General features: G+C 46.9%; 1 protein-coding gene across 1 annotated transcript in view; it reads left to right on the forward strand.

Annotated features, from left to right (window-relative positions):
* LOC311223559 (CUB and sushi domain-containing protein 3-like) overlaps positions 1-23,764 on the forward strand; it is a gene marked incomplete at both ends in the record, with an annotated part of 752,195 nt that overhangs the window by 187,322 nt on the left and 541,109 nt on the right. Inside the window, 2 exon segments of the mRNA XM_084308339.1 lie at positions 7,848-7,964; positions 21,713-21,928. Of these exon segments, the coding sequence (XP_084164465.1) occupies positions 7,848-7,964; positions 21,713-21,928 (333 nt within the window).

The raw sequence follows: 23,764 nt of genomic DNA on the forward strand, positions 1-23,764 counted from the left end.
GGACCTGGTGTCTGGAGAGGACCTGGTGTCTGGAGAGGACCTGGTGTCTGGAGAGGACCTGGTGTCTGGACCTGGTGTCTGTAGAGGACCTGGTGTCTGGACCTGGTGTCTGGACCTGGTGTCTGGAGATGACCTGGTGTCTGGACCTGGTGTCTGGAGATGACCTGGTGTCTGGGTTATTGAGGGAGACGAAAGACTCCGGGTGCTACAGTATAGCTCAGGAGGTAGAGTGGTCGTCTGGTAACCAGGAAGCTTCCCGGTTTGATTCCGTCAGCGTGTGTCGAAGTGCCCTCGAGCGAGATGCTTAACCCCTGACTGCTCCCAGGATGAGCAGGTCGGCGCCTCGCGTGGTCACTTCCTCCGACCGTCGGTGCGTGAACGTGTGAGTGAATGGGTGACTGTGAGGCATGAGTTGTAAATCACTTTGGATAAAAGCTGCTATATGATGCACCATTTAGCATGAAGAGAAGGAGAGAGGAGGTGATGGGTCTCAGTGGAAACACGTCCTGATGAAACACTCCTCCTGGTGTTCTGTCCACACGTTGTTTAGGGAGGCATCCACGTGTGATGGATGTAATACCATCCTCTGTCCTCGCAGGGTTAAACACACACACCCACACACTATTCATTCAAGCTCCGCTTATTCTCCAAGGATAGTACAATACATAATGATGTAGAATACAGTACAATACATAATGATGTAGTGAAGAATACAGTACAATACATAATGATGTAGAATACAGTACAATACATAATGATGTAGTGAAGAATACAGTACAATACATAATGACGTAGAGAAGCACGATACATAGATCGTTTATTTGAGGATATGATTTCCCGCAGTAATTGCATACGTAACTCAAACTGGTAAGAACCTACAGAACTATAGAAAATACAGGATTTACAGGAACACTTACTTACAGAGGTCCCACAGCAGAGACAGAGACACTCTAGTTACTTTTTTAAAGCGTGTATGGCTGTGGGAACACATAGCTTGAATTCTGCACATGGGTCATCTATACCTACGACCAGTGGGAAGGGTGGTGTTGGTTGGGTGGGTGTAGAGTGAAATGTCAACTAAATCAGTGAAAAACTAACTACAGTCCTGGGTGAAATGGTCATCATTAAAGATCTAATGCACTGCTGCTTCTCTGTACCGTAACTCTTTGAGTATTTGTGTATAGAAAAAAGCTCTGCGCCGTCTGAAAGCCAAGGAGCTGAGCTTTCTTCACATATATTGCCTTTTACAGTAATCCAAAAACTGTGGGAGTTATTGAGGAAGTAAACACAAGTAGAATTCTACCTGCTTCAAGGTTAACCACTAAGGTCAAAATTCCGCCTAGAAAAAAGTGAGTAAAAATTCGCCTAAAAGGCCAGGGTTAAAACAAATTATTGCAGTGGCATAATAGTTCCATGTTCAACATTTACACGTGATAAGCTAAATTGATGGGCAATTGCAGAGTCTACTTCACTAAAAACCTATAAAAATCCCATTCCGGTTTTTGTTTTCCTTGTCTAATATCAGTTTGATACACACTCAAAACATACAGTAAAATTAAAGCAATAACAGACATTGAAAGCTGAAGTAGTTCTGAATAAAGGGTGAAAAGCACTTACTCACAGCACATTCTCTGACAATTACACAGCAATAACAACTACATATACCCAGGTGGACTGTTTCAGGCTTAGGCTTAAAAGGATTTTAAGCTACATTGCAAGACATTCGACATGTCAGGTCCCCCAGAAGTTAAAAGTAGATGTCCCAAGTTCAGTGTGAGCTCTGGGTGGTTTCAAGTGTAAAAGCCAATCATACGATATGGTCCAGAGGTCCAGGTGAAGTGATATAAGGCTGAAGATCTCCCAACAACAAGCCGTATATAGAAACGGATGCCAGGGCAAATCACGTCTCTCGTACAGGCGCGAGGTATGCCCGACCTTGTTACGCACAGAAAGACAAAGCAGGGTGTCAAATTGTATGAATACTTATATTTACCAAGCAGTGCCCTTTAAGTTGGGCGACCTTTTGGGATGAAACACGGTGACAGCAGGAGAAAATGGTGGCGCAGTTGAACAATACCCAATTAGACTATGTAACCTTCAGATGGATCTTACATTAACCCCCCGGCCTCCAACGGCAAATGACGGAAGAGCTTTATCTCATTAACTTCCCATGCGATAAGAAGCTTCCTTTCACTAAATGATATGTCAACAGTCAACATGGGGAGAATCATATCAATGAGATCACAATTAGCATACCACTCCCCCCCCCCACCGCATTCCCAGCCACCCAATCAGTAACTACCTACCTCTACGTAACCTGGACAACCTGCTCGAGAAAACACTGGGACCCACGCAGTTGATGAGCTATTTATATGCACAAGAAGGAACCTCTAGGGGCCCGTTCTTTCTTCCAAATAAAAGTACATTTAGGTAATTAGATCGCACTGTCTCACACCGTTATTTATTCTCGGAAGGACAATTAAGGTCACCCTAATTTCCAATGTCGTCGAGACGTGCAGACTATTCAACGAGTTGATGATAAACATTGACATAATCAAATAATCAGTTGACGTGGTAAACACAAGACATAATACAATATAAAGACGTAGATAAAGTGCAGAATGATCAGTTGACGTGGTAAACACAAGACATAATACAATATGTCACAGATATAGATAAAGTGCGGAATAATGGGCACTCATCTAGAGCATGAGCTGAAGAACATTCCAAGCTGCAGGGTTTTATAACGAAAGGTTGACCTTCCAAATTCGGTCTGTATGTGGGGAACCTCTAGTGTCTGTGGGGAACCTCTAGTGTATGTGGGGAACCTCTAGTGAACCTGGGGAACCTCTAGTGTCTGTGGGGAACCTCTAGTGTCTGTGGGGAACCTCTAGTGAACCTGGGGAACCTCTAGTGTGTGTGGGGAACCTCTAGTGTGTGTGGGGAACCTCTAGTGTCTGTGGGGAACCTCTAGTGTCTGTGAGGAACCTCTAGTGTCTGTGGGGAACCTCTAGTGTCTGTGGGGAACCTCCAGTGTCTGTGGGGAACCTCTAGTGTCTGTGGGGAACCTCTAGTGTCTGTGGGGAACTTCTAGTGTCTGTGAGGAACCTCTAGTGTCTGTGGGGAACCTCTAGTGTCTGTGGGGAACCTCTAGTGTCTGTGGGGAACCTCTAGTGTCTGTGGGGAACCTCTAGTGTCTGTGGGGAACAGAACAAAGGATATGGAGAGGGCTTCTGCGTTCTTATTTTGTTTCAGGTAGGTGCTCTTTGGATTAAATCCGGGGTAGGATTAGCTTATATAAGAAAGGTTGAGATCCAAGGCAGCTCTACAGTTGTTAAAAATCTTTTAAAAGTCCAACATGTTTCGGCCTACATGGCCTTCTTCAGGGTGTTGCTGTGACAAAAACAATACTGTGACTAAATAGAGGAAAAAAGGAAAAAACACACAACTCAGGGAGACACTAATTACAATGGGGGACAGCTGGTCCCAATTAAATGAAGGCAAAGCAACATTCTCAACTTGAGTTGAAGTAAATATACAATAATACTCAATAGAAAAACAAATTTGTATATTATATAAGTATATATACACACAAGCTCAAAATATTATAACAACATAAAGAAATGAGTCAAAAATAGAATAGATCAATAATAAAATAAACAATTACCAACAATTATCAAAAAACAATTATCAAAAAACAATTATCAAAACAACAACAATGTAAGAGCATTGAGTAATGCATGACAAAGAATAATAATACTATAATGTAATCTACTTAGCCTATAAAAGTGACAGTATGTCCGTAGAGTCATTTAAACCTGTAAAGAGGTGGCCTGTAGTCTATCAAAATAAAATAAATAACAATGTTTATACAACGGCATGCAAATTTCTCGATTCTGATTGGCTGAAACAGTCATTTTACACGTCTTTATTGGCAACAATCCACGCTGCTGGCCCAGGACCCGCCCACAACCGACCCACATCACATCACTCCGCCGGATCACAAGAAGGTGGCCAATAATATTTACAAATGGATATGTTAATGGCGACTAAACGACTAAATATGAAGCGATTCTGTCAAGGGGAATGTGTTAGCCCTTTAAACAATGTTGGATGATGTAATTGATGGGTCTTGAGGCAATCTAGAACAAAAGAAAAATCGCGGTTTGATTGATAGATTAATTGATTGATTTAAATTTCTACTTCCTTCTTGCTACTGACTGCAGCGTTCTCTCTCACTGTCCGACGCTGGCGTACCCACAAACACACACACACACATACACACACACACACACACACACACACACACACACACACACATACACACACACACGCACACACACACTGTGACACACACACACACACACACGCACACACACACACACACACTCCTGTCTGCAACAGCGGGGGAGTCAGACTGAGAGAGAAGCAGCGCTGTTTTAAGTGAGCATGGTCTATTGAATTGATTGATTGGTTGATTGCTAATTTTATTACTGTACCCCTGGTTTCCAACTGGTTAAGTTTAGGCTAAAAGAAATAAATAAAAAAATAGGGCGAAGAAAACGTTTTTTTCCTATGCATTCCCTTAACAATTGTGTGTATTGAGCCGTACTGTATTGTACCCATTCTGCATCTGGTAATACAATTTTCAATCAATCATTCCAATAATACACAGTTGGATGTGTTAGTTGGTTGGATGCACTTCAAGCTGCTTCCACATGAGGCAACTTCTCTCAATCATTCCAATAATACACAGTTGGATGTGTTAGTTTGGTTGGATGCACTTCAAGCTGCTTCCACATGGAGTTGTGGGAACTACTTTTTCTGGCGGATGGTTTTTTCAATAAATCTTCGATTAATGTGTGTTTATTGTATAGAAATAAGGTTGGATGAATCTGGCAGTTGTATAAAAGCTTTACACCACGTGCAGTCGTGATTTGTGACCAATAAACCATGCCTAGGGGGGTCTAACGACCCTCGGCTGCGCCTCGGGCCTAACAACCACCCCTAGGCATGGTTTATTGGTCACAAACCACTCCTGCGTGTGATGTAATGCTTAAATAAATACAATAAATAAATAAAGTGATCTACTGGCCTATAAAAATGATACCATGTCTATGGAATCATTTAAACCTGGGAGTGAGGTGGCCTGTAGTCTATCGATCCAGCGACTTTCTTTCTGGTTTAGAATTCTTTGTCTATTACCTCCTCTAGACGTGAGTGGAACACTGTCAATTCCGATAGCTGTAAATAAAGCAGAGGTACTATGGTGAACTTCATGAATATGTTTAGCCATTGCATAATCCATGTTGTTAGTTTTAATAGCATATTTATGATCTGCCAGTCGATCAAGTAGACGGCGTTTCGTACGACCAACATAAAAAGAGTCACATTTGGAACAAGACAGTATATAAATAACATGGGGAACCTCTAGTGTGTGTGGGGAACCTCTAGTGTCTGTGAGGAACCTCTAGTGTCTGTGAGGAACCTCTAGTGTCTGTGGGGAACCTCTAGTGTCTGTGGGGAACCTCTAGTGTCTGTGGGGAACCACTAGTGTCTGTGGGGAACCTCTAGTGTCTGTGGGGAACCTCTAGTGTCTGTGGGGAACCTCTAGTGTATGTGGGGAACCTTTAGTGTCTGTGGGGAACATCTAGTGTCTGTGGGGAACCTCTAGTGTCTGTGAGGAACCTCTAGTGTCTGTGGGGAACCTCTAGTGTCTGTGGGGAACCTCTAGTGTCTGTGAGGAACCTCTAGTGTCTGTGGGGAACTTCTAGTGTCTGTGGAGAACCTCTAGTGTCTGTGAGGAACCTCTAGTGTCTGTGGGGAACCTCTAGTGTCTGTGGGGAGCCTCTAGTGTCTGTGAGGAACCTCTAGTGTCTGTGAGGAACCTCTAGTGTCTGTGGGGAACCTCTAGTGTGTGTGGGGAACCTCTAGTGTCTGTGGGGAACATCTAGTGTCTGTGGGGAACCTCTAGTGTCTGTGGGGAACCTCTAGTGTCTGTGGGGAACCTCTAGTGTCTGTGAGGAACCTCTACTGTCTGTGGGGAACCTCTAGTGTCTGTGGGGAACCTCTAGTGTATGTGGGGAACCTCTAGTGTGTGTGGGGAACCTCTAGTGTCTGTGGGGAACATCTAGTGTCTGTGGGGAACCTCTAGTGTCTGTGGGGAACCTCTAGTGTGTGTGGGGAACCTCTAGTGTATGTGGGGAACCTCTAGTGTGTGTGGGGAACCTCTAGTGTCTGTGGGGAACCTCTAGTGTCTGTGAGGAACCTCTAGTGTCTGTGGGGAACCTCTAGTGTCTGTGGGGAACCTCTAGTGTCTGTCGGGAACATCTATGCGGGAACCGCATTGACAAAAAGAAAAATACTTCGATCAAGTTTTCCACCCGGCAGCTGTGTGTATTTGCCATGTATCGCCCCTTCATCAACGGAGGCCGACACACAGTATTCCAATACACATCTCACTACATCATGCGCATGTATAATCGCGGGAGGGGGCCGGGGGTCTGGTATTTTGTCTGTAATCTGGACTCTCAATGGATAGGTTTTTTGTCAGAAGCGGTGCCGGTTGGTCGCGATGAAATGGGCTCTGCATATAACCAGCTGCTATACCACACTGAAGTGACATGGCTATCTCGAGGCAGAGTATGAAATCGCCTTTTTTAATTCAGAGAAGAAACGCAGATTTTCCTTGCAGACAAAAACAACCCATTGGCAGAGAAATGTGCTGATAATGAGCTGGATTACAAAACGCTGTTAGTGACACTCCAGGTTAATCAGCAGAGATTTTGGGGTAATTCGTCTTTCGTGTGACGAGCTACTGAAAGTCAAGTTCACTGACAGGCCCTCAAAGTTCTGGATATCAGTCCGGAACGAGTACCCAGTGTTGTGTAATGCTGCGCTGAGAAAGCGTGTCCCCATCTCATCAACATACCTCTGTGAGGCCAGATTTTCAGAGTAGAAGCGGATCTCCGCCAAAGCGCACGTGAGCCCATTTTCTTTCTGGCAACTTATTTTGGCTAATATGTTTTATAATTTTTATATATTATTATACAGAAACAATTCCATTGGTTTTGTTGATAATATGAATACATTTCTCGTTCCGTTTGCTTTGCTTTGGAATGAAACGCTTCAATTAGCAATTACATAGGTCACAAACCTCACAAACCATACTAAAACCCATAACTATAACATACAAACAGGCTATACAAATCATGGACTATAAACCAATGCGATGGCATCACTGCAGTGTTTTGAGTAAGCACAATCTTTTCACCTTTGAACATTTTGTCATTTTCAGTAACATTAGACTCGTTTTTAAATGTTTGCACAATCATGTCTCGTCTTTATTTTCTGGACTGGTGGTTAGACGTTGGAGCTCTAGCAGAGCAAACGCACAAGCTTCCAATAATGGTGACTCTACTGTTCCCATGTGCAAGAGTTCGTTTGGACAGTCTGCCTTCTCTGTTAACTAACGGGGCACACATATAGACCTCTCTGCCTACTGGCTTAAAACTGGAGTCCAATGCGAACATCTTCAGCAGAGGACTCAAGGTATGGCTAAAATCAACGCAGCAGTGCTCACATGTGTAGACTAGACGCGGACTGGTTTTGTTGTTTTGATCATGGACTCTTGTTCTGGTAACTATTTGTTCTGATTTGTGATTTTAATTCTGTATTATACTGTTCATTTTATTCTATATTTTAGAAAAGCCTCAATGGACTAGTGTTGAAAACTAGCACTTGTGCTATAAACACGCAAAACAACACATCTGGTCTGTCCACTGTGACTGGTCCAATGTAGCTGTGGGGTCCATTTTAAATAAACGTCCTCTCCTCTCCGTCCTCAGCGTCCTGCGGGGGGGACATCAGAGCACCAGGAGGGATCATCCTGTCCCCCGGCTTCCCCGAGCTCTACCCCAACTCCCTGAACTGTACCTGGACCGTGGAGGTCAGCCACGGCAAAGGTAGGAACCAGGAATCCTCCAGCTCGGAAAGTATTGATTGATTGAAAACTTTATTACCAGATTGCAGAATGAGTACAATACAGTACAGCTCAATACACACAATTGTTAAGGGGATGCAGACCAGAGAAAGACTTTCGTCTTGTTTACATCAGGGTCCCCCATTTTCAATTCATAGTGACATTTATGACATACAGATAGACAGTACTGTTGCATCTAGACATTTATGACATACCAGATCTACAAATACAAAAATCTGGTGTTGTGGTCGTGGTATTCACTGACCTTTGGGAAGTATTTCGACATGTACATGGGTACCTTAGTGGTGTAGTGTATCTTGTAGACCAGGCCCATTGCAAGTTGCTGTACTCCGTAGTAAGTACGGGTTGGTCCTGGGAAAATAACTCATGTACCTGATCTGATCCACAGAGGACAGGATTAAACAGACCTGCTAGACTCGCCAGGGTTAGTGTCAGGGCCAGGGTCAGAGTTAGGGTCAGGGTTAGGGTCAGGGCCAGGGTCAGGGTTAGGGTCATAGTTAGGGTCAGGGTTAGGCTTTAGCGAAAGATGGTATCGACCGGAACCGATATCGAACCCTAGTCATAATATAACATTTCATATGGGCTGATAATGATAATTGTTGATATACAGAAACCGGTTACATTACCATTATATATTTAAAGGTTAATGTCTGTTTCCAGCTGAGCTGTGCTGAACCCTGGCCAGGGTTATACATATATATATATATATATATATATATATATATATATATATATATATATATATATATATATATATATATATATATATATATATATATATATATATATATATATATATATATATATATATATATATATATATATATATATATATATTCAGAACATCTCACCACAACAACACCACAACACAACAACACCACCACACAACACAACACAACAACAACACCACCACAACAACACCACAACAACAACACCACCACAACAACACCACAACAACAACACCACCACAACACAACAACAACACAACACCACTTTGGGGTACTTTGGGGTACTTTGGGGTATACTTTGGGGTATTTTGGGGTATACTTTGGGGTATTTTGGGGTACTTTGGGGTATTTGCTGGTACTTTGTGGTGATTAGTAGTCTGAACGGCGTTGGGTGCTTTAGTTACAGCTTTTATTAAAAGAGGATCGCCTCTCGCCACCTCCACGCCGCGCGTCCCTCTAATGAACAGCGCTGGCATTTCACTCCCGCCTCGCAAATTACCTGCGGTTTTATTGGTACAAGATTCTTTTATTTCACCTGTGTTATTCTATTATTACAGACATAAGGTTGGATTACACTGTATGATTATATGATTAGCCTCAACCTTTTCCTTCAGCACTGTTCCCACTCAAACTAAAAACCTTGCTTCTCTCAGCTCATTTCCTCTCTCTCTCTCTCTCTCTCTCTCTCTCTCTCTCTCTCTCTCTCTCTCTCTCTCTCTCTCTCTCTCTCTCTCCACTTACCATGTCTAATTGTCTTCGCCGCACCCCCGTCCACTTAGACGTTATTACAAATGAATATATAAGTGCATTTTTAACATAATATCTTTTAATAATGTTCTTTTGTTCAACTCATTACCACTCAGTTATCCTCTCAGTTATCCTCTCTACCAATATCACTCCAAGAGGATCCACTTCTGTCTCTGTTTCCCACCAAGGTCCTGCCGTCACTCAGAGGACTCAAACACCATCTGCAGCAGAACCACATGTTCTCTCTACAGCAGAACCACATGTGCTCTCTACAGCAGAACCACATGTTCTCTCTATAGCAGAACCACATGTTCTCTCTACAGCAGCATAACCACATGTTCTCTCTACAGCAGAACCACATGTTCTCTATACAGCAGCAGAACCACATGTTCTCTCTACAGCAGAACCACATGTTCTCTCTACAGCAGAACCACATGTTCTCTCTACAGCAGAACCACATGTTCTCTATACAGCAGCAGAACCACATGTTCTCTATACAGCAGCAGAACCACATGTTCTCTATACAGCAGAACCACATGTTCTCTATACAGCAGAACCACATGTTATCTCTACAGCAGAACCACATGTTCTCTCTACAGCAGAACCACATGTTCTCTCTACAGCAGAACCACATGTTCTCTCTACAGCAGCAGAACCACATGTTCTCTCTACAGCAGAACCACATGTTCTCTCTACAGCAGCAGAACCACATGTTATCTCTACAGCAGAACCACATGTTCTCTCTACAGCAGAACCACATGTTCTCTATACAGCAGAACCACATGTTCTCTCTACAGCAGAACCACATGTTCTCTCTACAGCAGCAGAACCACATGTTCTCTCTACAGCAGAACCACATGTTCTCTCTACAGCAGAACCACATGTTCTCTATACAGCAGAACCACATGTTCTCTCTATAGCAGAACCACATGTTCTCTCTACAGCAGAACCACATGTTCTCTCTACAGCAGAACCACATGTTCTCTATACAGCAGCAGAACCACATGTTCTCTATACAGCAGAACCACATGTTCTCTATACAGCAGAACCACATGTGTCATGAGAGAATAATCCAATTCTTTTAATTAAATACTGGATATATAGATTAATATTTGTATTTACCGCATATGTACTATATCCATTTCTGTCTGCATATACCTGCATATAATCCTTCTATATACCTACTTATACACCTGCATATAATCCATACAACCCTGTATGATAGCATGTACAATAATGCTGTTTAAACTGTATATATATATATATATATATATATATATATATATATATATATATATATATATATATATATATATATATATATATATATTCTTACCGTATACTGTATATACAGTATATATTATATTAGGGCTGTCAGTTTATCACGTTAATTAGATAAATTAATTACACAGCAAATTATCGCGTTATGAAAATGTACTACAAATTTATAAAAATTATAAAATATATATATATATTTTTTTTTTTATTATTTTTTAATCTCATTCAATCCATAAGAACGTAGAATACACATTTACAGATATTTTTTTTAATATACAGCTTTAGACGGCTTTACCCCCTCTGAGGGGCTGGAAGGTGGGCCGTGAGACAGCTTTACCCCCTCTGAGGGGCTGTAAGGTGGGCCGTGAGACGGCTTTACCCCCTCTGAGGGGCTGTAAGGTGGGCCGTGAGACGGCTTTACCCCCTCTGAGGGGCTGGATGGTGGGCCGTGAGACAGCTTTACCCCCTCTGAGGGGCTGTAAGGTGGGCCGTGAGACGGCTTTACCCCCTCTGAGGGGCTGTGAGGTGGGCCGTGAGACAGCTTTACCCCCTCTGACGGGCTGTAAGGTGGGCCGTGAGACAGCTTTACCCCCTCTGAGGGGCTGGAAGGTGGACCGTGAGACAGCTTTACCCCCTCTGAGGGGCTGTAAGGTGGGCCGTGAGACAGCTTTACCCCCTCTGAGGGGCTGGAAGGTGGGCCGTGAGACAGCTTTACCCCCTCTGAGGGGCTGTAAGGTGGGCCGTGAGACGGCTTTACCCCCTCTGAGGGGCTGGAAGGTGGGCCGTGAGACGGCTTTACCCCCTCTGAGGGGCTGGATGGTGGGCCGTGAGACGGCTTTACCCCCTCTGAGGGGCTGGATGGTGGGCCGTGAGACAGCTTTACCCCCTCTGAGGGGCTGGATGGTGGGCCGTGAGACAGCTTTACCCCCTCTGAGGGGCTGGAAGGTGGGCCGTGAGACAGCTTTACCCCCTCTGAGGGGCTGGAAGGTGGGCCGTGAGACGGCTTTACCCCCTCTGAGGGGCTGGATGGTGGGCCGTGAGACGGCTTTACCCCCTCTGAGGGGCTGGAAGGTGGGCCGTGAGACGGCTTTACCCCCTCTGAGGGGCTGGATGGTGGGCCGTGAGACGGCTTTACCCCCTCTGAGGGGCTGGAAGGTGGGCCGTGAGACAGCTTTACCCCCTCTGAGGGGCTGGAAGGTGGGCCGTGAGACAGCTTTACCCCCTCTGAGGGGCTGTAAGGTGGGCCGTGAGACAGCTTTACCCCCTCTGAGGGGCTGGATGGTGGGCCGTGAGACGGCTTTACCCCCTCTGAGGGGCTGTGAGGTGGGCCGTGAGACGGCTTTACCCCCTCTGAGGGGCTGGAAGGTGGGCCGTGAGACGGCTTTACCCCCTCTGAGGGGCTGGATGGTGGGCCGTGAGACAGCTTTACCCCCTCTGAGGGGCTGGAAGGTGGGCCGTGAGACGGCTTTACCCTCTCTGAGGGGCTGTGAGGTGGGCCGTGAGACGGCTTTACCCCCTCTGAGGGGCTGGAAGGTGGGCCGTGAGACGGCTTTACCCCCTCTGAGGGGCTGGATGGTGGGCCGTGAGACAGCTTTACCCCCTCTGAGGGGCTGGAAGGTGGGCCGTGAGACGGCTTTACCCCCTCTGAGGGGCTGGAAGGTGGACCGTGAGACGGCTTTACCCCCTCTGAGGGGCTGGAAGGTGGGCCGTGAGACGGCTTTACCCCCTCTGAGGGGCTGGAAGGTGGACCGTGAGACGGCTTTACCCCCTCTGAGGGGCTGGAAGGTGGGCCGTGAGACAGCTTTACCCCCTCTGACGGGCTGTAAGGTGGGCCGTGAGACAGCTTTACCCCCTCTGAGGGGCTGGAAGGTGGGCCGTGAGACAGCTTTACCCCCTCTGACGGGCTGTAAGGTGGGCCGTGAGACGGCTTTACCCCCTCTGAGGGGCTGGAAGGTGGGCCGTGAGACAGCTTTACCCCCTCTGAGGGGCTGGATGGTGGGCCGTGAGACAGCTTTACCCCCTCTGAGGGGCTGGATGGTGGGCCGTGAGACGGCTTTACCCCCTCTGAGGGGCTGTGAGGTGGGCCGTGAGACAGCTTTACCCCCTCTGAGGGGCTGGATGGTGGGCCGTGAGACAGCTTTACCCCCTCTGAGGGGCTGGAAGGTGGGCCGTGAGACGGCTTTACCCCCTCTGAGGGGCTGTGAGGTGGGCCGTGAGACAGCTTTACCCCCTCTGAGGGGCTGTGAGGTGGGCCGTGAGACGGCTTTACCCCCTCTGAGGGGCTGTGAGGTGGGCCGTGAGACGGCTTTACCCCCTCTGAGGGGCTGGATGGTGGGCCGTGAGACGGCTTTACCCCCTCTGAGGGGCTGGAAGGTGGGCCGTGAGACGGCTTTACCCCCTCTGAGGGGCTGGATGGTGGGCCGTGAGACAGCTTTACCCCCTCTGAGGGGCTGGAAGGTGGGCCGTGAGACGGCTTTACCCCCTCTGAGGGGCTGTGAGGTGGGCCGTGAGACGGCTTTACCCCCTCTGAGGGGCTGTGAGGTGGGCCGTGAGACGGCTTTACCCCCTCTGAGGGGCTGTGAGGTGGACCGTGAGACGGCTTTACCCCCTCTGAGGGGCTGGATGGTGGGCCGTGAGACAGCTTTACCCCCTCTGAGGGGCTGGAAGGTGGGCCGTGAGACAGCTTTACCCCCTCTGAGGGGCTGGAAGGTGGGCCGTGAGACGGCTTTACCCCCTCTGAGGGGCTGGAAGGTGGGCCGTGAGACGGCTTTACCCCCTCTGAGGGGCTGGATGGTGGGCCGTGAGACAGCTTTACCCCCTCTGAGGGGCTGGAAGGTGGGCCGTGAGACGGCTTTACCCCCTCTGAGGGGCTGGAAGGTGGGCCGTGAGACGGCTTTACCCCCTCTGAGGGGCTGTGAGGTGGGCCGTGAGACGGCTTTACCCCCTGTTACGACCCCTGTGTGTCTAAGGGTAAAGGGCTGTAACATAACAGTTGGTTGACAGAAAAGATGGACCACGTTTGTAAACAACAATGATATTTATTGGTAAATGCAAAGGAAGCACATGTAGCTCAGGGGTGAGCCCAGGCCAAAACAACAAACAAACACCACTATACTCCAAATAAACCCAATCTAATCTATGGTAAAAGAAATTACATTACCTAAACTACTCTTACCTAACCAAAACAGGAGAAAACAATATCCAAAGGAAATGGCAGCTCACCCCATCTGTGCTTCCTGAGAAAGGAGGAGAAAAACACATTAATGATACATACAACAAAATGGAAACATAACAAAACAATCTATAGGTAACAATGCTCTCTCTGTGGCCATACAATCACAAAGGCACTTTCACTCTTACAAAGGCCTATAAACAAAAAGGGATATTATCAAAGTACAATGCCACAAAATAACACTAGGCCTAGCCTCATGCCAGAGAGAGAGAAAGACTGAAGGGAGAAAGCCATGTTTTAACAGGTGTGGGGTGATCCATGATTGGGGGGTGTGGATTGAGTGTTAGAGTCTGGAAAGCCAACCACCAATCACTGCTGTGTTGCAATAATGGAAGGATTGGCCTGGCAGGGACCAATGGGGAAGGGAACAATGGCTGGAGGGAGGAAACAAAATGGAGAACACACACACATGGAGACACACACTGGGGAATATATACATTGGGATGTAACACCCCCATACATAAGACAAAAAACATGCCTACATAAACTACCAACTAAACATGTTTTTTTTTTTCTTCTTTAACAACGAGATAACATCCCCGAGATAACATGCACTCCAAAACAAAGAGCTATGAAAAAAACTAGCAGCAACATAAAACGAGTCCACAGCAACATAGAACAAGTAGACAGAAAAAATAGATCAAGTCGACAGCAATATACAGTAGAACGAGTCGACAGCAAAATAGAACAAGTCGACAGCAATATACAGTAGAACGAGTCGACAGCAACAGACAACGAGTCGACAGCAACAGAGATTTCAACTACGAGACAGAGCATCCGCCAACACATTATCAGACCCCTTCTTATGCTTTATGCTGAGGTTATAATTTTGCACTATGAGCGCCCAACGCATGAGGCGCTGATTGTGGTTGTACATCCGCGACAGAAAAACCAATGGGTTGTGGTCGGTGTATACTACCACTGGTAATACGCTCGAACCGACATACACCTCAAAATGTTGCAACGCATACAACATAGCCAAAGTCTCCTTTTCAATAGTGGAATAGTTTAGTTGATGTTTGTTAAATTTCCGGGAGAAATAACAAACCGGGTGACTGACACCATCGTGATCTTCCTGTAATAACACCCCTCCAGCTCCCACCCCGCTGGCATCCATCTCCAGCTGGAACGGCAGGGAGAAATGTCAGGAGAGTCCGGAACTATTGTTGAGGCAACAGCAGAGACGGCCAGTCCGGCTGTCTGGTCTGAGGTCTTCACCTGCACACTATCTCTGGAAAAATATGGTTTAAGCATATTGATGTGGCAAACACGAGAGTGACGTTTACGATCAGGGGTGCGAACCACATAGTCTGTATCACTTATCTTCTTGTCTATTGCATACGGTCCGGAAAAACGAGCGGAAAGAGCAGAACCAAGGATAGGTAACAGGACTAGAACCTTATCACCTGGCTGGAAAGATCGAGAAACAGCTTTCTCGTCATAGTGCCGTTTCATAGTTCTCTGGGAAGAAGAGAGCGCTTCTTTTGCGAGAGAGCACGCCTGATGCAGTCGCTCTCGAAACTGGCTAACAAAATCTAGAACATTAGTGGGTGTGCTGGCACCCTTTGACATGAACCGTTCTTTAAGAACTTTCAGAGGCCCTCTAACAGTGTGCCCAAAAACGAGCTCAGCAGGACTGAAACCAAGAGACTCCTGTATGGTCTCTCGCGCAGCAAATAGAACAAGGGGGACACCCTCATCCCAATCTTTCTCTGTGTCTAAGCAATATTTACGCAGCATGGACTTTAAGGTCTGATGCCAACGTTCTAGAGCCCCCTGAGTTTCAGGGTGGTAGGCACTGGACACTATATGTCGGATACCCAGGGACTGTAACACTTGCTCAAATAACCTAGACAGGAAGTTGGTGCCTTGGTCCGTTTGTACTACCTTAGGCAGTCCAAACGTGGAGAAGAACTTCGTCAAAGCCTTAACTATTACAGGCGCTGTAATTCTGCGAAGAGGGATAGCCTCAGGGAAACGGGTGGCGGTACACATTATTGTCAACAAAAACTGATTGCCGGCTTTGGTCCTTGGCAACGGACCAACACAGTCAACTATGACATGTTCAAATGGTTCACCGACCGCTGGTATAGGACAGAGGGGAGCAGGTGGAATTACCTGGTTTGGCTTTCCGGTGATCTGACAAGTACTACAGGTACGACAGTACTGTGCTACATCGGACTTCAAACCGGGCCAAAAGAAATGTTGAAGTATTCTGTTGTACGTTTTAGTGACTCCCAAGTGTCCAGACCAAGGGTGGTCATGGGCCAAGAACAGTACATGCTGACGATAAACTGCAGGGACAACAATCTGATAAACAGTGCTCCAGTCTGGTACCTGATCTGGTAGCCCTATCTCCGATTGTGCATGCTCTGCCAGTCTAGTACCATGGGACCGCCATGTACGCATCAAAACTCCTTCATCCACAAAATAAGAATGCAACTCTCTCCTCTGTTCCGTTTCAAGAGAAGAGAAACATTTTGCAAGAGAAGGGTCAGCCTTCTGGGCAGTAATTAGCATTTCACGAGTAACGGGTAACTTCAATGCGTCGGAACTAGTTACAGTTGTCTGTGGGGGTACCTTACTATGAGTCGGTGGTTTGTCAGCGGTATCAGAAGTTGGAGCCAGCAACTCCTCCCTGACAAAGGCTGAAGCAAAAACAGAGTCAGACAAATTAATTTCATCACCTCTCTTTTTCAATTGAGCCCGAGTGACAACACTTGCAGAAAAAACTTCAGGGAAGTTCTGTGACAAGTCATCAGGCAGAGAATCTGTGTCTGGGTGATCCAACACTTCCAGCACAGCGTTCACCTGTCCTCCAGCTAAATCATTTCCCATGATAAAGGAAATGCCTTTAACTGGCAAGGAAGGTCTCACCCCTATTTTAAAGAAACCAGTGACCAAATCAGATTGTACATGAATACAGTGTAACGGGGCTGGCACGAAACCCATCTCAATACCTTGAACCAGGACACTAGAACCACAGGAAGATTTCCCAGACAGAGGTAGTACATCAGAGAGGATAAAGGATTGTGAGGCTCCAGTATCTCGTAAGATCTGAACTGTACACTGATCTTTTGGATCCCCTGTCAAGGAAACTAAACCCTTGGAAGTAAATGGCCTGAAACAAGGATCGAGAACATCCTGATCATTGTGCATCTGTTGATCGGAATCAGGTGCCATTTTAATCAGACCAACCCCTTTGGGTTGTCTAAAGTTCTGAGAGGACGGTTGCTGCTTACGTTTCAATGTTAAACAGTCAGAAATAACATGACCAGATTTATGACAGTAGTAACATGTCCGCTCCTCTTTTGAGCGTGGAGGTGACATTCTTGGTCGGGGGTGTGTGAATTCTGAATGGTTGGGGACAGAAGGTCTCTGAGAGAAATCATGGGGGAGAAACGAGTCACGCCTATCTACAAACACAGTTTTATGGGTTAGCGCAAACTCATCAGCTAATACAGCAGCTTGCTGCAGAGTGGACACTTTCTGCTCACTCAGGTAAATTACAATACGCTCTGGCAAACGATTCTTAAACTCTTCTAATAGAATGAGTTCTCTGAGAGAGTTAAGATCTGAGGCCTTGCTTGCTGCACACCATTTATCAAAGAGAGTTCCCTTCTCTCTAGCAAACTCTACAACGGTCTGGTTGACAGCTCTCTTGTGACTGCGAAACCTCTGCCTATAAGCTTTGGGCACAAGCTCATATGCACGAAGGATGGCAGCCTTCACAGTATCATACAATAGACTATCTTCTAGGGAAAGTGTTGAACAAACCTCTTGGGCTTTACCAGTCAATTTGCATTGAAGCAACAAAGGCCAGACCTAACTGGGCCAGCGCAATGAAGCAGCAATACGCTTAAACACATTAAAATAAGTATCAACTTCTGTCTCTCGGAACGGAGGCACCAAAGCAATGTGTTTACTTATATCAAAAGTGTGTGATGAATAAGCTGTGGAGGAGGACATACCCGGGCCTTGTGGAGGAGTCGGTGTAGCAGAGTTGGATCCACTCCTTAGGACTTCCAGCTCCAACCTCCGCAGTCTGAGCTCTTTTTCCACTTCATGCTCAAGCTCCAACCTACGAATGTTAACAGCCCTTTCATTTTCTGCCTCAAGCTCCATTCTACGAAGCCGATACTCCGCCTCACGTGCTTGTGCCTTCTCCTGAGCCTCCATCTGGAGACGTGCTATTCTAACCCTGACCTGGGCCCCTTCTCGAGACCCAGTTGACACAGGAGAGGTCAAGTGAAAATGTGGCAATGTGACGTTCACACCTGCCTTTTCAGCACCATGGGCTTGCTCCTCAGAAGGCGGTGCTTCCGTAGGTTCACCAGGAGGACTTGCATGTTCATCAGAGACCGCAGGTAAAACAAGCGTCCCCTGCTCCAACAGCTTATCTACCACAAGACACCTGATATCCTGCTTAAGATGCTTTTGTTGAACCGAGAGTTGAAAATGTGTGGCAATCTCCACTAAGTCTGCTTTGCGGCAGCTATCTAGCGCTTCCCAAGTAGGATTGCTCAAGAATTTCCCCAGATCAAAAGTACTAACTGCCATTATTTTTTCTTACACAAATGCCATTTTTACACAAATTAATTAATAACTATACAAGTGTAAACAAACACAGTTCACCAAATCCATCAACCAACAATTGAACACGGGTTACAAAATCCAGGCAGAGCCCCCATTTATGTTACGACCCCTGTGTGTCTAAGGGTAAAGGGCTGTAACATAACAGTTGGTTGACAGAAAAGATGGACCACGTTTGTAAACAACAATGATATTTATTGGTAAATGCAAAGGAAGCACATGTAGCTCAGGGGTGAGCCCAGGCCAAAACAACAAACAAACACCACTATACTCCAAATAAACCCAATCTAATCTATGGTAAAAGAAATTACATTACCTAAACTACTCTTACCTAACCAAAACAGGAGAAAACAATATCCAAAGGAAATGGCAGCTCACCCCATCTGTGCTTCCTGAGAAAGGAGGAGAAAAACACATTAATGATACATACAACAAAATGGAAACATAACAAAACAATCTATAGGTAACAATGCTCTCTCTGCGGCCATACAATCACAAAGGCACTTTCACTCTTACAAAGGCCTATAAACAAAAAGGGATATTATCAAAGTACAATGCCACAAAATAACACTAGGCCTAGCCTCATGCCAGAGAGAGAGAAAGACTGAAGGGAGAAAGCCATGTTTTAACAGGTGTGGGGTGATCCATGATTGGGGGGTGTGGATTGAGTGTTAGAGTCTGGAAAGCCAACCACCAATCACTGCTGTGTTGCAATAATGGAAGGATTGGCCTGGCAGGGACCAATGGGGAAGGGAACAATGGCTGGAGGGAGGAAACAAAATGGAGAACACACACACATGGAGACACACACTGGGGAATATATACATTGGGATGTAACACCCCCTCTGAGGGGCTGTGAGGTGGACCGTGAGACGGCTTTACCCCCCTGCCTGTTGGACGAAGCTGCACTGAAGTCTACTGGCCCATCAGCGATGCCATCACTCTCCCCCAGAGACGCTCGATGTGGCCGATACAAACCCTCCTTAACTCCCTCTTCAAAGGCGTCTGCTATTCCTTCCTCCTCGTAGATAACCCAGTGCTGCTATTCCTTCCTCCTGGTAGATAACCCAGTGCTGCTATTCCTTCCTCCTGGTAGATAACCCAGTGCTGCTATTCCTTCCTCCTGGTAGATAACCCAGTGCTGCTATTCCTTCCTCCTGGTAGATAACCCAGTGCTGCTATTCCTTCCTCCTGGTAGATAACCCAGTGCTGCTATTCCTTCCTCCTGGTAGATAACCCAGTGCTGCTATTCCTTCCTCCTGGTAGATAACCCAGTGCTGCTATTCCTTCCTCCTGGTAGATAACCCAGTGCTGCTATTCCTTCCTCCAACGGGGTCCTAAGATGGGGATTAAGGCGTTATCACAACCTTGGCAGTGTGTTGCTTTTGGATGAAAGCCTTATGGTTTGGGTTTCCCAGTTTCGATGTACGAAGGTTTCTACGGTTTACCTCTCAGAAAGAGCTCCCTTCTTAGAGCTAGACGACACCTTAGCAGTTCCCTAAGGGACAACACTTGCTAGACTACACCGACCTTAGCAGTTCCCTAAGGGACAACACTTGCTAGACGACACCTTAGCAGTTCCCTAAGGGACAGTACTTGCTAGACTACACCGACCTTAGCAGTTCCCTAAGGGACAACACTTGCTAGACGACACCTTAGCAGTCTCCTAAGGGACACCACTTGCTAGACTACACCTTAGCAGTTCCCTAAGGGACAACACTTGCTAGACGACACCTTAGCAGTCTCCTAAGGGACAACACTTGCTAGACGACACCTTAGCAGTCTCATAAGGGACAACATGTCTACCATTATCCCGGTACCAAAGAAACCCTCCCCAACAGGTCTCAATGACTACAGACCGGTGGCACTCACCTCTGTGGCCATGAAATGTTTCGAGAGGCTGGTCAAGGATCACATTTGTGCCTCCCTCCCCAGTGATATGGACCCTTGACTATCTGTACATATCCGTTACCTACTCTTACTAGTTACGCTGCTGGCCAGTACAACTTACTACCATAGTGTATATATACCTGTATCACTGTACATATTAATAGTACAACTCTGTACATACATCTGATTAGCACTATTACTCAGTAGTACTAATTCATATATTTTATACCCAGTTTAATCACCTGTACATTGTATATTGCTGTTGCACTTTACTGTTACATTTGCACTCTGGTTGGATGACAAACCTATTTCCATCGTAATAATAATAATAATTCATTTTATTTGTAAAGCACTTGTCAGGAACCCAAAGCCGCTGACATTAGGCGGGGAAACAGAGAAAAACAAAGAAACAAAAGGAACATAAGACCACGGGGGAAACAGGGAAAACAGCATGAGACACAGAAACATAAAGCCACAGTAACAAAGATCAAAACAGGTTGTGGGGGGAAGTTGAAGGCTATAGGGAGAACAGGTAGGTTTTGAGACAGGATTTGAAGGTGGAGAGTGTGGGGGAGTCTCTGATGGTCTAAGGGAGGGAGTTCCAGAGTCGAGGTGCAGTGTGCACGTTTTTGAGCTTGGATGTCGGGACAGTGAGAGAAGCAGTGGAGGAGGACCGGAGGGAACGGGTGGGGCGGTGAGGACTGTACTTGTGCTGCATGATGCCAATACATTTTAATCTAATCTAAAGATTCCAGAGGCGGGGGTGGTCTCCATCCCTCAGGGTACGTGCTTGGAATCTCAGAGCCTTTTCTCACGTCTCCTCTGTCCTCAAGGTGTATCCTCTGTCCTCAAGGTGTCTCCTCTGTTCTCAAGGTGTCTCCTCTGTCTCCAGGTGTCCAGTTATCTCGTATCCTCTGTCCTCAAGGTGTCTCCTCTGTCCTCAAGGTCTCTCCTCTGTCTCCCCAGGTGTCTTTACTCACCTCTCCTCTCTCCTCAAGGTGTCCAGTTATCTCATCTCCTCTCTGTCCAGTTCTCTTGTCTCCTCTGTCCTCAAGGTGTCTCATCTCTCCGCAAGGTGTCTCCTCTGTCCTCAAGGTGTCCAGTTATCTCGTCTCCTCTGTCATCAAGGTGTCTCCTCTGTCCTCAAGGTGTCCAGTTCTCACCTCTCTTCTGTCCTCAAGGTGTCTCCTCTCTCCTCAAGGTGTCTCCTCTGTCCTCAAGGTGTCTCCTCTGTCTCCCCAGGGGTCCAGTTCTGGTTCCACTCCTTCCACCTGGAGGACCACCACGACTACCTGCTGATCACGGAGAACGGCAGCTTCGTCCGCCCGCTGGCCCGCCTCACCGGCTCCGAGCCTGTTAACCCTGTCACCGCCGGCCTCTACGGAGACTTCAAGGCCCAGCTCCGCTTCATCTCCGACTTCTCCATCTCACTGCAGGGCTTCAACATCTCCTTCTCAGGTGAGGAGAGGAGGGGATGGAGGAGGGGAGGGGGGAGGGAATGAGGGGAGGGGAGAGAGGAGGAGGAGGGGAGGGAGGAGGGGAGGGAGGAGGTGGGGAGGGGAGGCATGATGAGGAGGATGGGTCGGAGGAGGTGAGGGGAGGGAGGGAGGAGGTGGGAAGGGAGGAGGAGGGGTGGTAGGAGGTGATGAGGGAGGAGGTGGGGATGGGAGGGAGGAGGTGAGGGAGGAGGAGGGTATGAGGGGGGGATGAGGGAAGTAGGAGGGGAGGGAGGAGGGGAGGGAGGAGGAGAGGATGGAGGAGGAGGCGATGAGGGGATGGAGGAGGAGGGGAGGGAGGAGGGGAGTGAGGAGGGGAGGAGGAGGAGGGAGGAGGGGAGGGAGGAGGAGGTGGGGAGGGAGGGGGAGAGAGAGAGAGAGAGAGAGAGAGAGAGAGAGAGAGAGAGAGAGAGAGAGAGAGAGAGGTAGAGAACAAAGGTGACATAGAGAGAGAGAGCGAATGAAAGAAAGTGAGGGAGAGAGAGAGGTAGAGAACAAAGGTGACAGAGAGAGAGAGAGAGAGAGCAAATGAAAGAAAGTGAGGGAGAGGGAGAGATAGAGGAAGAGCACGTACGGCCTGATGATGAGATCAAAAGTGCTAAGCCCCTCTGAAGCTTCCGTAAAGTAGCATAACAGAGTGATTTGTGGGTCAGAAAGGGAGCAGGCTTAAGGCTGGACGTACATCTGACAGGGATGAAGATGGCAGTGAGGTAGACGACAAGGGGGGGGGGGGGGGGGGGGGCATCACAGCATGTGTCAGGTGGGCGGATATCCCCAAGGTCTCTCTACAGAGAGAGAGGTGAGGGAGGAGGGAGGGAGAGGACAAGGGGAGCGAGGGAGAGGAGGGAGGGAGAGGAGGGAGGGAGGAGGGAGGAGGGGGGAGGGAGGAGGGAGGAGGGGGGGAGGAGGGGAGGGGAGGAGGGAGGGAGAGGACAAGGGGAGGAGGGAGGGAGAGAAGGAAAGAGAGTTAAGAGAGTTAAGAGAGAGAAAGATGATGAAAAGGTTGGAGGAGGTGGTAGAGGGAGGGAGAGAGAGGGGCCATGGGCGGAGTTTATGGGGGTGCAGGGGGTGCATTGCACCCCCTGGTGGCCGGGGGTGAAATTGCTTTAAAAAAAAAAAAAAAAATCAAGATTATTTTTATTTTAATAAAATTATAATAATTGTGAGAAACAAATCTGAATTCTATTATGTTTTGTTTTACAATACATTCATTTTATAGTAGTAATCATGTCACATTATAAGGCGAACCTTCTGTAGTGTGGCAGTGAAAGGGTTAACGCGCGGCCAAGCACCACCATTCAGCAGCAGCAGAATGCCCCGCGCGATAGTAACGCTTGTACAAAGCCACTTATTCTGAGATGATAATTAATGTATCTGGATAACCAATGCACGGATTTTGTCGAGGCAGGTAGCGTTATTTCGGGAAAATTGATATCTATAGTCTGGTATATTTTTCGTCCATGAAAAATGGAGGCTGTAATAATTATTATTGCTCGAGAGTCTCTATGAATAATAATAATTAGAGCCTCCATTTTTCAAGTCAGTTAAAAATGATCCCCGTAGTGCTGTGTGTGTGAGTGTGTGTGTGTGCTGCTGTACTACCTAAATAAAATAAAAAATTAGGGGTTAGGGCATTGTAAAAACGCTAAAATAATAAAATAAAGGTCCAAAAAAATCGCCTATGAGAGGGGCGTAAAGAGAGAGAGAGAGAGAGAGAGAGAGAGAGAGAGAGAGGGGGGGGGGGGGGCTATGACTGACAGGTTGTCCGTTCGAAAGATTTGTGTGGAATTAAACAGCT

This window comes from Notolepis coatsorum, assembly GCF_963971535.1.
Source record: "Notolepis coatsorum genome assembly, chromosome: 2".
NCBI lineage: Eukaryota > Metazoa > Chordata > Actinopteri > Aulopiformes > Paralepididae > Notolepis > Notolepis coatsorum.